The sequence below is a fragment of the Heptranchias perlo genome, chromosome 3 (assembly GCF_035084215.1).
Source record: "Heptranchias perlo isolate sHepPer1 chromosome 3, sHepPer1.hap1, whole genome shotgun sequence".
Taxonomy (NCBI): domain Eukaryota; kingdom Metazoa; phylum Chordata; class Chondrichthyes; order Hexanchiformes; family Hexanchidae; genus Heptranchias; species Heptranchias perlo.
Window position 1 is genome coordinate 58,882,103 of NC_090327.1, and position 16,281 is coordinate 58,898,383.

Here is a 16,281-nt window from a genome sequence, read left to right on the forward strand (position 1 = left end):
TAAGTTTACATTCCTTGCCAATAAATTCTCACTTAAAACAATTCTGAAAGAACAATATTCAAAGTACTCGCTTGACTTAGTTGGTAGCAGCCTTGGCTCTGAGTTAGCAGTTTGTGCGTTCAATTCCCATTCCAGGGCCTAAATTTTAACCTGGAGCTGGGAAGAGGGCGCAGGGGGAGGAAGGGAATAAAAGGAGCAGTGGCAGAATGGATATGAAATTGGCTAAGTGATAGGAAACAGAGAGCAGCGGTGAACGGTTGTTTGTCGGACTGGGGGAAGGTATACAGTGGTGTTCCCCAGGGGTCGGTACGAGGACCACTGCTTTTTTTTTATATATATATTGATGACTTAGACTTGGATGTACAGAGCATAATTTCATAATTTGCAGATGACAAAACTTGGAAGTGTAGTGAACAGTGAGGAGGATAGTGCTAGACTTCAAGAGGATATAGACAGGTTGGTGGAATGGACGGATACACGGCAGATAAAATTTAACGCAGAGAAGTGCGAAGTGATACATTTTGGCAGGAAGAATGAGAGGCAATATAAACTAAAAATGATACAATTCTAAAGGGGGTGCTGGAACAGAAAGACCTGGGGGTATATGTGCACAAATCTTTGAAGGTGCCAGGACAGGTTGAGAAAGCGGTTAAAAAAGCATATGGGATCCTGGGCTTTATAAATAGAGGCATAGAGTACAAAAGCAAGGAACTTATGTTGAACCTTTATAAAACACTGGTTCGGCCACAGCTGGAGTATTGTGTCCAATTCTGGGCACCACACTTTAGGAAGGATGTGAAGGCCTTAGAGAGGGTGCAGAAAATATTTACTAGAATGATTCCAGGGATGAGGGACTTCAGTTACGTGGATAGACTGGAGAAGCTGGGGTAGTTCTCCTTAGAGCAGAGAAGGTTAAGAGGAGATTTGATAGAAGTGTTCAAAATCATGAAGGGTTTAGATAAAGTAAATAAAGAGAAACTGTTCCCATTGGTGGAAGGGTCGAGAACCAGCAGACACAGATTTAAGGTTATTGGCAAAAGAACCAAAGGCGCCATGAGGAAAAACTTTTTTTTGCACAGCGAGTAGTTATGATCTGGAATGCGCTGCCTGAAATAGTGATGGAAGCAAATTCAATCATGGCTTTCAAAAAGGAATTGAATAAATACTTGAAGGGAAAACACTTGCAGGGCTACAGGAAAGAGTGGGTGAATGGGACTAACTGTATTGCTCTTACAAAGAGCCGGCATGGACATGATGGGCTGAATGGCTGTAACCATTCTATGATTCTATAAAATCAAAAATTACTGGTCATGTAAAATATTTAGTATAGTTTTCCACACTTTTTAATTGCTTTATCATATATATATATATATATAGATATATATAAAAAAAAATTGCCACTTAAATGGAGGAACATTACTGGAATACTGTCCTTACAACAGTTTGATGCAAGACAATAGCTATTGTCCTACATAGCTATCTTCCTCAAATCCTAACTGCATAACAGTCTTTTCCTTTCGGTTCTTTAGGAGTTGGCAGCAGACACTGCTACATGATGGGTTCCACAGCTGCGCTGATCAAGGTGACCACCCTTCCCACATGCATTTTCATCATCACCCTCTTCGTCTTCTTCCTCCACTTGCTGAGGAGCTTGCACTTCTGGGGCAGCCGAAATAAAAAAGGGACCAGGGTTAGGTTGTGGTGAGGGGAGAGGAGAGAGGAAGAAGTGCATCCTGACACCATCTCCAGCTTCTCATGCAAAGTGCGTGGGGTGGGGTTGAAGTGAGAAGAATAATAATTAGGTATTCAGAAACCCTTATCATCGATGCACTGCCGGTGTCCACAGCCTCCGCAATTCCCCTTCCTACGGTGCCCAGATTAGTTTCCTCCATGGGAGGGTAGAACGTGAAGCTGCGCTGCTCCTCCTCCAGTTGCATTTTGTTGCCTCCTGTTAGGCACCGCCTACTCCTGCAAGAAAAAGGTAAGTGTGTTAGTGAGTGTCCTGCGATATGTCTAGGTAATGTGGCTGTCATAGTTGAATAGCTGCGGGTGTGTGTGTGAGCTGTGAGTGCTGCAATAGTGCTGAGTGTGAAGTTAAGCATATGAACTGAAGTGTTCAGTACTGATTGATTGAGATTGTAGGTAGGTGGGGGGTGGGGGTGGTGTGAATTGAACATGTGATGTGCAGCTGTTATGAAACACCATTTGAAGATTGATCTTACCTTGACAACACGACAAATCATTAAACCCTCTGCGGCACTTCATCCAGGTGCTTGGAGCCACGCCCCTTGCATTCATCTCTTTCGCGATTTCCTCCCAGTGCCTCCTCATCATATGTCGTGAGGGCTTCCTGCCTTCTGCGGATAGAGGATGTCCCTCTCTCTCTCTCTACACCTCCTGCACCAAAGCGTCCAGTGCAGCATCAGAGAATCGTGATGTACGTTCTCTCCCAGCATCAGACATTTCACCAGACAAACTACGATTCCCAACACTTCCAGCAGCCATAATGCACCTCCCCTTTAAGAGATGCAGGCACTCTTTAGGTAGCGGTATCCACTCCCCATGTCAGGCCCCCTCCTGATGCATGTAGCCAATGAACAGCGTGGATAACATGCTGCTTGCAGCGCAATTAACTGTCGTGGGTTAATCTTGTACCGCGATCCCCACGCCCGTTTTCAGGGGTTATTCAATTTAAAGCCCTTATATTTTAATTTCTTATGACCCAGTCTAATTTCAAAAAGTAATTTTTAGCCTTTCTTGTTTAAGTTGGGTACTCCAATTGAAGTCATCAGAAAGCTATATATAGGGGACATGATATAATAAGTAAGTCAAAATTTGATAGTGAGGACTTTCCATTTGATTCCTGGGATGGCTATAAATTTCCTACATATTGGGCAGGTAATGGCACACTGAACAAGGGCTCAGGTGGATGTAAAATATCCCATCGCATTTTTCAGAGAACATCATGGGCATTTCCCTGGTGTCCAAGCCAATATTTATCCATCAATCAACACCTCCAAAAATTGGCTAATTAGTCATTTATCCCATTATGGGATCTTGCTATTTGCAAATTGGCTGCCTCATTTGCCTACATAAAAACAGTGACTACATTTCGAAAGCAATTCATTAGTTGAAAGTACTTTGGGATGTCCTGAGGACAGGAAAGATACTTTCGAAGTACATGTTCTTTCCTTTCTTTCATTTATATAGGACATCCTAAGGATGTGATAAGATTGTAGATACATGCAAGTTCTTTCTTTGAAAGGATGAAATTCCTTGGTATTTTCCCAGGCCAGAGGTTCTACTTTGAATCCTAATTTATTTTAAACTAGATATTGATAACCATATGCTGGAATTTTTTCAGCTTCTGAGCAGACTTAATGGGCAGCATTTTAGCACCCGCTATCGGGTGCATTCCTGGCAGGGGGGCCCCAAAAATCGGGAAATCCCAGAGCGGGACCGGAACCCGCCTCGAATCCGCGCACTTCCAGGTTCCCCGCTGATGCGCCGGCGTGCGCGCGCAACCCCCGCCGGTGGGAATTCCGCAGGCAATTAAAGCCAGCGGGATGCCACTTGAAGCTATTTATTTTGCTTGTTCAGGTCATTAACTGACCTGATTAAGGGATTGTGTGAGGAGGGGTGGGATTTTGGAACAAACTGGGACTGTTTCCCACACTGGGGGGGAACACTCCCAGTTCAAATGGACCTGTTGCAGCTGTCAGCCTGTGGCAGCTGCAAAGGTCCATTTGACAGGTGGGGGTGGAGATCCTCACTCATTGCAGGAGGCCACTCTGTCACTGGGGACAAAGTTTGGCCTCCACCACCCTCCTCCTGATAATCAAAGTCACCAACTTGCACACTTACCCCGGGGTCCAGAGACATGTACCTACCTTGCGGACCCCCTCAGATGTACATCTTCCGGATGGGGGCCGCCGTAGCTGCAGTCATGACCTCCTCGGAGGGTGAACAGCATCACCAGCCTCGCCATCCACCTCTGATATGTGGAGCTCCACAACAGAGTGCTGTGACGCATCCACCTGCACAGCAGGAGGGAGGGCTACCGCAGAAAGAGATGCGTCGCAGAGGGCACTACCCTCGCCACAGGGTCCACAGACCGAGGCTCAGCTTCCTGGACCTCTCTGAGCAGCAGTGCACACGGAGGCTCAGAGTCACTTGACATGTAGTCGTGGGCATCTGCAGCCTCCTTCATGCCAAGCTACTCCCGGCTGGCCCAAGCACCATCTTCTTACCTGTCGCTGTCAAAGTCACCACTGCCCTCAACAACCTCTCCTCCGCATCCTTCCAGGGTGCCACCGGGGACATCACCGACGTCTCTCAGCCATCTGCACAAAAGAGCCCTGCAAATACACCTACACCCACTCTGCAGTGACACAATGGGTGGCATCAGTTGTGGGTCTTCATAGTGATCCTCAGGAAAGGGCATTATTGCACAGACCAGACAAGATTCGCAAAGACGTGGCAGTAGTGGTGCCAATATAATATGTTATGTGAGTTGATCAGAAATTAAATATAAGTAACGACCATGACAAACCCTCAAACACCCTTGTGCATCCCCTTCATGCTCACGACACGTTTGCCTTATGCTGCCTACTGCACATATGTGATGCATGCCCTGTGGCTGGAGCACAGTTAGTGGTAGGTTGAGTGAGGCTGGCCGTGAAAGAGATGCACAAGAGGGTGAGTACGAGATAGAGCCATGAGATTGTATGAGGATTGGGTTGAGTGGTAGTGGCGGGATGAGTACTGGCGAGGTGAGTAAGTGCAGGTACGATGAGGATGAGGTTTGAGTGGGTATGAGGGGTGATGTGAGAGAGTAGTGTTGGCAGTGCAGAAGGAGATGTGGGGTGGGGGCGGTGATGTGGCAGACGGAGTGTAGGGGAAAGAGTAAGTGTACTCACTTTGGCTGACCTACTGAGGTCATTGGAGCGCCTCCTGCACTGTATGCAGGTGGGTGATATGTTGGTGGTGCTGGTGACCTCCTCTGCCACCTCGAGCCAGGCCTTCCTGGTGGCAGAGGCAGGCCGCTTCCTCCCGCCCGCCGGGGGGGGGGGGAAGATCTCTGTCCTCCCCCTCCTCCTCACCCCATGTATTGATACCTGGAGTGAGGCATCATTAAACTGGGAGCAGCCTTCCCCCTGTAATTTTTTCTATTTGTTGCAGCATCAGTCAGTGGAGGACTGCCCCTTTGAATAGAGCTCCTCTACTTACAGACCTTACTGCGCATGTGTAGTCCGCCCGACGCGCAGATCAGCAGTGGGGAACCCGGAAGACCAGGTAAGTGAATCCAATTATGCTACGATCGGGCGGGGAGCTGACTGATTTCACCGGGCACGTTACCCACGCGCCCGATAGCCCCCCCGCCAAGAACCCGCAGCCCTGGTAACATCGGGCCCAATGATTTTAAACTCAGTAAACTAGTACATAGAGAAAAGCTGTGGTTTTTGCTTTCATTTTATCACAATGCCTGTAACAATGCACAACAAAAATGAAATAAAAATACTGTTCACGCAGTTATTCTAATACCTTTCTGTACAGCTTCAGGAAGCTCCTTCAGCCACCAGAGTGACAGTTGATCAATTTTGTTTCCAAGGGTTGTTACACGCTCACTTTCTACTTTTAAAGCCTCTTCTGTCTTTTGGCGTTCAGCTTCCAGTTGCTCCATCAAGCCAATGATCTCTGATAGGACTGCCCTTGCCTCCTCATGCAAAGCTGTGGTTTGGTCATTTTCTACATAAGAAGCAGACAACAGCAATTACAAAGGCAATCAGTTTTGCCGAAATCAGTAACCGAAGCGGTGAAATAGAATAAAGACTTTAAACACATACAAACAAGCTTCAATTAAAACTGGACTCTACAATTTAGGTTTCCATCCTGTAAATACTAATCATTCCATTTCATGGTCTCCACAACCCAAAGTTCCATCTAAGATGGCAAAGCAACCAAAATGGTTGCCCATTCTACAGCTTCCTTGCTTCAGGTATCAGTTTATACTCCAACCGAGCAACCTTTTTCTAATCAGGGAAATTTATGCTCTGAATGCCAGTCAAGTTTTTGATGTTACCAAAAATGTGAATCCGATCTTAAATTCACATTAGGATTTGCAGGTGGTCCAGTGAGCAAATCTATTCAAAGGTAATCTTTCAATTCAAAAAGGTCACCATGCATTGGTTATGGTTCCACTGCAGCAATGATCAGCAAAGTGATGGAAGGTGTCGACGACAGTGCTATCAAGCGGCACTTACACCAGTAACCTGCTCACCGATGCTCAGTTTGGGTTCCACCAGGACCACTCGGCTCCAGACCTCATTACAGCCTTGGTCCAAACATGGACAAAAAAAGCTGAATTCCAGAGGTGAGGTGAGAGTGACTGCCCTTGACATCAAGGCAGCATTTGACTGAGTGTGGCACCAAGGAGCCCTAGTAAAATTGAAGTCAATGGGAATCAGGGGGAAAACGCTCCAGTGGCTGGAGTCATACCTAGCACAAAGGAAAATGGTAGTGGTTGTTGGAGGTCAATCATCTCAGCCCCAGGACATTGCTGCAGGAGTTCCTCAGGGCAGTGTCCTAGGCCCAACCATCTTCAGCTGCTTCATCAATGGCCTTCCCCTCATCCGAAGGTCAGGAATGGGGATGTTCGCTGATGATTGCACAGTGCTCAGTTCCATTTGCAACCCCTCAGATAATGAAGCAGTCCGTGCCCACATGCAGCAAGACCTGAACAACATCCAGGCTTGGGCTGATAAGTGGCAAGTAACATTCGCGCCAGACAAGTGCCAGGGAATTACCATCTCCAACAAGTGAGTCTAACCACCTCCCCTTGACATTCAATGGCATTACCATCGCCGAATCCCCCACCATCAACATCCTGGGGGTCACCATTGACCAGAAACTTAATTGGGCCAGCCACATAAATACTGTGGCTACAAGAGCAGGTCAGAGGCTGGGTATTCTGCAGTGAGTGACTCACATCCTGACTCCCCAAAGCCTTTCAACCATCTACAAGGTACAAGTCAGGAGTGTGATGGAATACTCTCCACTTGCCTGGATAAGTGCAGCTCCAACAACATTCAAGAAGCTCCACACCATCCAGGACAAAGCAGCCCGCTTGATTGGCACCCCATCCACCACCCTAAACATGTGGCTGCAGTGTGTACCATCCACAGGATGCACTGCAGCAACTCGCCAAGACTTCTTCGACAGCACCTCCCAAACCCGTGACCTCTACCACCTAGAAGGACAAGGGCAGCAGTCACATTGGAGCAACACCACCAGCACGTTCCCCTCCAAGTCACACACGATCCTGACTTGGAAATATATCACCATTCCTTCATCGTCGCTGGGTCAAAATCCTGGAACTCCCTACCTAACAGTACTGTGGGAGAATCTTCACCACATAGACTGCAGCAGTTCAAGAAGGCGGCTCACCGCCACTCTCTCAAGGGCAATTAGGAATGAGCAATAAATACTGGGCTCACCAGCGACACCCACATCCCATTAACGAATAAAAAAAAAATATAATGCAGAAAATCTAGATAACTGGTCCGTCTGCTCAGTGGATCAATTGAGAGAGAGAGAGAGAGAGAGAGAACACCAGAACCCTATTCTTTTCTTTGCAATTCTTCCAGGAATGAGTAAAATTCATCAACATCTATTGACCAGATTATGTTTTTATAGATTTGAGCTTGCAACCAGGGATAGTTAACAGGCAATTTAATATAAAGAAAGCTTTTCTTTACTCTATTCATCAAAATGCTGAATAGCAAAACAGAGCATATGTGCCACCTAATATACACTACAGCAAGTCTTTATTTGAAATAACTGGTCAGGTAATGCCATTTGTTCTCTGATTTCTTTCTATATCATTATTTTCCTGATTTATGATATATCTGTATCCTATCAACATCAAGTCTTGCTCACACAGCATCCCAACCTCGCTAACTCAATGAATTTAAAGTCTTCATTCCCATCTTCAAATCGCTCAATGGCCTTATCCCACCATATCTTATGAACCTCCTCCAGCCTTATATCCCCTTCCTGCACTACAGTCCTTTAACTCTGGCATTCTGTGCATCCTCCATTGGTGGCAGAACCTTCAGCTGCTTGGGCCCTACTCTGGAACTCCCTTAATAAAGTTCTTCTCCCCTCTCTCCACCTTTAAAGCATCTTTAAAACTCATCTCTCAAACCAAGCTTTTGGTCACCTCTCCAACCAGACCATTCCCTTTATTTGTTTACTTATTCTTTACCCTTCTATAAAGTGCCCAAGGATATTTCTTACATTAGAAGTGCTATATTAATGTAGTTGTTGTCAGTTTTGTTGATTAATAAATGCACAATTTGGTTTGCTCAGAGAGAAATTATAGCAATGAGAGATATTTTCTGGCTCAAATTCTATAATTTGGGGTATATTTATACAGGAATTATCAGTGGTGTTGATTAATATTAATGTTAAAGTAACTATGTCATTAATATTAATGCTTATTTCTAAGGAAAATAAAGAACAAGACACTAGGGGAGATTCTCGAATTTTGTAGGAGGTAGGTGTTTTAGCAGTAGCAGGGAGTTGGAGGAGCATATAGGTTAGTAATGTTGAATGCACAGATATAAAACTCTGGGAGAATAAGCACGTGGGATGGCAGATTTCTTAAAAGTACTTCTCCATTCATTGCTGGGGAAATCTAATATTTAAAATAAATATTGTTGAGTATTTATTTTAAACAGATTTCCCCACTGCTGGATATCTCTCTTCTCCTCCCCCCACCCCAACCACACCCCTCCCTCACGTGACCAGATCTCAAGCATCTCTGATAAGTCTGTTAAAAAATGCTGATGGCATTCTAGATTTTTATCATAAAAGATATAGAATATAAAAGCCAAGAGGTAATTATAAGGCTATATAAAAGCTTAATAAGACCTCAACTAGAGTTCTGTGTATAGTATTGGGCTCCACACTATAGAAAGGATATTGAGGCTTCAGAAAGGGTACAATGCAAATTCACTAGGCTACTGCCAAGTGCGAGGAAATACAAATAATGACAGACATTAAAAATGGAAAAATTGGGTTTTTTAAGATTATGGGGTGATATGAAAGAAGTGTTTAAAATTATGAAGTATAGAGCAGCGTAGATAGAAACAGATTGTTTCCAGTAGTTGAGGGGTCTAGTACGAGGGGCCATAGATACAAGATTAAATGTAAGAGATCCAAAACAGAGAGCAGGACAAACTTCTTTCCATAGAGTTATGAGACTATGAAATTGACTTCCAGGATTAATGGTTGAGGCAGAAACATTCAAAATCTGATTGGATAGGTGGATGAAATAAGAGGATGAAGGGATATTGGAACAACATGGCTAAATGTGATTACATCGAGTTACTACATGCTGTAGTTTACAGCATAGAAACGGGCCATTCGGACCAACTGGTCTATGCCGGCGGTTTTTTTTATTCGTTCATGGGATGTGAGCGTCGCTGGCGAGGCCGGCATTTATTGCCCATCCCTAATTGCCCTTGAGAAGGTGGTGGTGAGCCGCCTTCTTGAACTGCTGCAGTCCGTGTGGTGAAGGTTCTCCCACAGTGCTGTTAGGAAGGGAGTTCCAGGATTTTGAGCCAGCGATGATGAAGGAACAATAATATATTTCCAAGTCGTGATGGTGTGTGACTTGGAGGGGAACGTGCAGGTGATGTTGTTCCCATGTACCTGCTGCTCTTGTCCTTCTAGGTGGTAGAGGTCACTGGTTTGGGAGGTGCTGTCGAAGAAGCCTTGGCGAGTTGCTGCAGTGCATCCTGTGGATGGTACACACTGCAGCCACTGTGCGCCGGTGGTGAAGGGAGTAAATGTTTAGGGTGGTGGATGGGGTGCCAATCAAGCAGGCTGCTTTGTCCTGGATGGTGTCGAGCTTCTTGAGTGTTGTTGGAGCTGCACTCATCCAGGCAAGTGGAGAGTATTCCATTACACTTCTGGCTTGTGCCTTGCAGACGGTGGAAAGGCTTTGGGGAGTCAGGAGGTGAGTCACTCGCCACAGAATACCCAGCCTCTGACCTGCTCTTGTAGCCACAATATGGCTGGTCCAAAGTTTCTGGTCAATGGTGACCTCCAGGATGTTGATGGTGGGGGATTCCACGATGGTAATGCCGTTGAATGTCAAGGGGAGATGGTTCGACTCTCTCTGGTTGGAGATGGTCATTGCCTGGCATTTATTTGGCGCGAATGTTACTTGCCACTTATCAGCCCAAGCCTGGATGTTGTCCAGGTCGTGCTGCATGCGGGCTCGGACTGCTTCATTATTTGAGGAGTTGCGAATGGAACTGAACACTGTGAATCATCAGCGAACATCCCCTTATGATGGAGGGAAGGTCATTGATGAAGCAGCTGCAGATGGTTGGGCCGAGGACACTGCCCTGAGGAACTCCTGCAGCAATGTCCGGGGGCTGAGATGAGTGGCCTCCAACAACCACTACCATCTTCCTTTGTGCTAGGTATGACTCCAGCCACTGGAGAGTTTTCCACGATTCCCATTGACTTCGATTTTACTAGGGCTCCTTGGTGCCACATTCGGTCAAATGCTACTTTGATGTCAAGGGCAGTCACTCTCACCTCACCTCTGGAATTCAGCTCTTTTGTCCATGTTTGGACCAAGGCTGTAATGAGGTCTGGAACCGAGTGGTCCTGACGGAACCCAAACTGAGCATCGGTGAGCAGGTAATTGGTGAGTAAGTGCCGCTTGATAGCACTGTCGACGACACCTTCCATCACTTTGCTGATGATTAAGAGTAGACTGATGAGGCAGTAATCGGCCGGATTGGATTTGTCCTGCTTTTTGTGGATAGGACATACCTGGCAATTTTCCACATTGTCGGGTAGATGCCAGGTTGTAGCTGTACTGGAACAGCTTGGCTAGAGGCGCAGCTAGTTCTGGAGCACAAGTCTTCAGCACTACAGCCGGGATGTTGTCGGGGCCCATAGCCTTTGCTGTATCAAGTGCACTCAGCCGTTTCTTGATATCACGTGGAGTGAATCGAAATGGCTGGAAACTGGCTTCTGTGATCGTAGGGATATCGGGAGGAGGCCGAGATGAATCATCCACTCAGCACTTCTGGCTGAAGATGGTTGCAAACACTTCAGACTTGTCCTTTGCTCTCACGTGCTGAACTCTCCCATCATTGAGGATGGGGATGTTCACAGACTCTCCTCCTCCGGTTAGTTGTTTAATTGTCCACCACCATTCACGACTGGATGTGGCAGGACTGCAGAGCTTTGATCTGATCCGTTGGTGTTGGAATCGCTTAGCTCTGTCTATATCATGTTGCTTCCGCTGCTTAGCATGCATGTCGTCCTGAGTTGTAGCTTCACCAGGTTGGCACCTCATTTTTAGGTACGCCTGGTGCTGCTCCTGGCATGCTCTTCTACACTTCTCATTGAACCAGGGTTGATCCCCTGGCATGTTGGTAATGGTAGAGTGAGGAATATGCCGGGCCAGGAGGTTACAGATTGTGCTGGAATACAATTCTGCTGCTGCTGATGGCCCACTGTGCCTCATGGATGTCCAGTTTTGAGCTGCTAGATCTGTTCTGAATCTATCCCATTCAGCACGGTGGTAGTGCCACACAACACGTTGGATGGTGTCCTCAGTGCGAAGACAGGACTTCGTCTCCACGAGGACTGTGCGGTGGTCACTCCTACCAATACTGTCATGGACAGATGCATTTGCGACAGGTAGATTGGAGAGGACGAGGTCAAGTAAGTTTTTCCCTCGTGTTGGTTCGCTCACCACCTGCCGCAGGCCCAGTCTGGCAGCTATGTTCTTCAGGACTCGGCCAGCTCGGTCAGTAGTGGTGCTACCGAGCCACTCTTGGTGATGGACATTGAAGTCCCTCACCCAGAGTACATATAGAGTTTATGCTCCACACGAGCCTCCTCCCTCCCTACTTAATCTAACCCTAACGGCATACCCTTCTATTCCTTTGTCCCTCATGTGCTTATCTAGCTTCCCCTTAAATGTTTCTATGCTATTTGCCTGAACTACTACTTGTGGTAACGCATTCCACATTCTTACCACTCTTTGGGTAAAGAAGTTTCTCCTGAATTCCCAACTGGATTTAATAGCGACTATTTTATATTTATGCTCTCTAGTTTTGGACTCCCCGACAAGTAGAAACATTTTCTCTACGTCTGTCCTATCATTATCTTAAAGACCTCTATCAGGTCACCCCTCAGCCTTCTCTTTTCTAGAGAATGGAGCCTCAGCCTGTTCAGCCTTTCCTGATCAGGATATCCTTTCATTTCCGGTATCATCCTTTTGAATCTTTTTTGCACCTTCTCCAATGCCTCTACATCCTTTCTGTGCACAATACTCCAAGTGTGGTCTAACCAAGGTACTATACAAGTTTAACATAACTTCTTTGCTTTTCAATTCTATCTTCTCGAAATGAACCCTAATGTTTGATTTGCACTGATAGGACTATTTGCTCGTGTGGAAGGTAAATCTCAATGCAACTTGGGGTGAATAGCCTGTTTCTGTCTTGTAACTTCTGTGTATTTTTAAGTATTTCATAGCTGAAGTACACAAACCATATTTTATTAAAATCAGGTCCAAGAACTTATGATAACCCATGTATGGCACAAAGAATGCACTTATCTGCCAAAGGCAGATTTTAGCTTCTCTTACACACAGCTGAAAGTTTGCCCCAGATTACATAATGCATCATTTCTTTTAGCTGTATAACAACATTAACTGTTCTTATGTCAATCACAAAAAAATCTCAGGTTTATAATTCACATCCTATGAAAATAGGATGGAAGTTGATGACTGTGCTACCTGTTGACACAGTTTGGTAACAGAGCAAAAATCAATGAAGGTTTCTGGGAGAAAGACTGTTAGAAATCCTTCAAAGGATCACTTAATTAAAACACGGAAAGGGACATTTGAATAGTACAGAGTATTTTACTTACAATTGAGGTGCTGAAGCAGTGTCTTAGTTTTAGCAAGAATCAAAATGTGAATGCTGGATTATTTAACAGGAACCTCAACTTCACCAAGCCTGGAAAGTTATAACTTTCCTGTAGCCAGTAAAATCCTTCTCCCTGGCAGACCGAAGGCTGAAGAGTGCCTAGGTTACTACATAACACTGTCAGTGACCATGGTCAGCGGATGCAGACTCACCCAATGCCTAATCAAAAAGTACACACACTCTGCACAAGCACCAGGTTCCAACACCTTCTGGTACTTTCTGTTACCACTAACCAAGCACCTGTCAATGTTGCACTGATTCAGAAGGCGATTTTCTGTTATTTGCCAGGAAACTGTCCTTTGGCATTAAGGAACTGATCATTATATTGTTCCAGAGAACTGGCGCATTTAACGATTCCTCCATAGGTGCATGGTAAATAGTCCACTGTGTGTCAAACATTTTATGCTATTGGTGGCCTTCCCAGTGTTGGGGCTGGTAGACATTAGTGACCTACAGATGCCATCAATAAACCCATTTGTGGATATCACCAAAAATTATTTCCACTGCCTCAAAGTGCAATGGGTTTGCAGAAAATTATCCTGCCAAAGTTCCACAGTTAACACATGACTCAAATCAGCCTGATTAGTTATGCTTTATCTGGTTACTTATGTAGGACAAGTGACTGCAATGCTGACCTCAACATTTATTGCTTCCACCTGAAATTGTGGCTGATGATGCTTCTAACCAACCCCAAATGTCAGCTAAACATTAATAAAACCAGGTTCATAAATCCACAAAATCAACAGTGCAGCAAACCTTTGGTCTTCCGCATCTGAAAATTTGCATGGCTGCATCCCTTGGGGAGGGGGTGCCAGTCCCTGTCTGGTATGTCATTCACTGGACAAGAAGTCGGGAAAAAAAAAACTTAGTTGATATTTCCCCGAGTCAGCATTTTTCAAGCAGGGACTAGAACAATAGGAAGACTGAAAAAGCAGCACCACCAATTTTTGTACCAAAGGCTCAGGAAGGTGGCAAGGGGTAGCAGGCAGAGATGACCAGCAGCCTAAAGAAGAGCAATATGGCATCAGAGGTAGTGCCCGCAAAGACGTGGGGACTACAAATTGTAGTTAAAGACTTCCCCATTACAAGAAACTCCCCATTTCAACAAAAACAAGTCTCATTTTCAGCCCTCCTCCAAAGAAATGTAATTGAGCAATAAATTACACACAGTTAATAACTTGCAGTTGGATGCTTCCCTGTTAGAAAAAGCAAACACAGTGACTTGACAGTTAAAGGATCAGATTGATCATCCTTTAAATGTTAAAATCAGTCAGTAGTTGAGCTTTTAATATTTCTTTTCTCCTCTAAGAAGGGTCTGACAAGTTATTCTATTCAGCTATAATAGCGCTCAAGGTTGCCCGCAAATATCAACATCTTTTCACTCCTCAAAACCTGGGTAAACATATTTCCAGCGTCAATCCTAATGGAAGGACAGCGTTGGAAGATTGATTTAAAGATTTGGTTTAACGTTCTTGCCTCAAACATGACACTACCCCTCCCCTCCTCTCAAAATGGAAGACAATGCCAGACTGACCCTGGGTGGATTTAAATAATACTTATAACTGAGCAGCCTCTCTGCATGGGGAGAAGATGCCTATGGTGTGGCAATAAGGGGCCAATTTAGAAAAAAAGTTAAAATGACCTCCGACCGTCTCTTCGGGGGGGTGGGGGGTAGGGGGGTTTAACCCCCCGGGACAGGCGGGACAGTGGCAGGGGTGGGATTGGGGAGGAAGGGTTAACATTGTATTAAATGGGAAACCCAACCCCAACCCAACGTGAACGTGCCTACTTGCGGGTTGGAGGTCGGACGAGTAACCCACTCTCGAGAGGCGGGTCGTAAATTACATAATGTTAATGAGGCTGCGTGCCTCTGATTTTGTCAGCCATTTGTATTTAATGGCTGCGGGCTGGGTTTCCCAGGTTCGCGAAATACGGCAGCTAACTGGAGGCTAGGTAAATGCTTTTCTAGCACTGCTCGTCAGCCAGGAGGAGCAGGAGCGCTTCCCCCCGGCCCCGCGAGCTAACCTGCCATGATCTGCCTTCCCCCGTGATCTCCCCTTGTCCCCCACCACACGATCTCTCCCCTCACTCCCTCCATCCTCTCTGTTCACTGGTGGTGGCATTGTACAGCAGGCTTTCTCGCCCAGCAGCGGTCAGTCTCTCAATCTGGCTGGCTGGCTGGCGGACGGGAAACAGAATATAAAAATTCTAATGAGGTCCTACAAAAATTCTAAAGCAGGTCCAACAATAAAAGAGGTGTTCTTTCAGAAGGGCCAGTAATAGTTTTTGGTTCAACGGAAGCACGAGCAAAAGAATTGAGGCCCACAGAGGAGCTGCAGATTCAGCAGCTAGCACATTAGACGACAGCTGCTACAGTGCTACTATTGGTAGTAGAGCTGAGCGATGGAACTGATGACATGTTGCAGGGACACCAACTACAGCCTGATAATTTTGCACTGACAAAACATATAGGAGTAGAGTTTCCACTATGGGCGCAATAGGGTGCAAATTGCGCTCAAAAATTGCGCCAGCTGGGTTACAGTTCGAGTTTCCACTAAAATGCATTTGCATAATCACAAACATAAAATCTTCCATGAACCAGCGCAATCCGGCAGCTTAACGAAGCGTAATTGTTTAGTTTTTTCTCTTTGCAATAATAAATATTTATTGATGTATGTAAGGGTGGAACCTGGTGCAGTTTTATTAATATAGCTGAAAATAGATTTATCACAAAAAATAAGCATTTTTACATCTGTGAGTAACCTGATATTAAATCACTGAAAATGACTTAAAAAAAACTATGCCATAAATTTCTATGATTTGAATTATGCTGAACGGAATTTACACCCAACGTACGTAGAAATTCCTCAATCTTTTGTGCTGATTCAGCCGGATTGCACGGATAAAACCAGTGCAATCTAGTAGAAACTCGACCCTATAAATTCCTGCATTCATATTATAATGAAAAAAAGTTGAGACAAAGAAACATCACAAGGGGTGCAGACAGAAATGTGTGCAGATGCAAGAATATATGTATATATAATATATACACACATACACTCCCATTTTAAAAGCATCATTTGATATGATATCTTGGAAAATAAGTCTATTATGCCACTGATCACTTTTTAAGAATGGTAGATTCACTTGAAACACTATGAATTTAATAGAAAACCCACAATTGTTTTCTTTGTTTGTCATCATTAATACAGTTGTTGCTCCAAAAATATAAAGTTACATCTAATATATAGAA

At 45.1% G+C, this 16,281-nt stretch overlaps 1 protein-coding gene across 5 annotated transcripts in view; it reads right to left on the bottom strand.

Annotated features, from left to right (window-relative positions):
* LOC137314431 (coiled-coil domain-containing protein 178) overlaps nt 1-16,281 on the bottom strand; it is a 363,911-nt gene that overhangs the window by 335,562 nt on the left and 12,068 nt on the right. For all 5 annotated transcript variants that reach the window (XM_067979795.1, XM_067979798.1, XM_067979796.1 and 2 more), the window contains exon 7: nt 5,545-5,748. In XM_067979795.1, the coding sequence (XP_067835896.1) occupies nt 5,545-5,748 (204 nt within the window). The remainder of the gene's footprint in view (nt 1-5,544; nt 5,749-16,281) is intronic.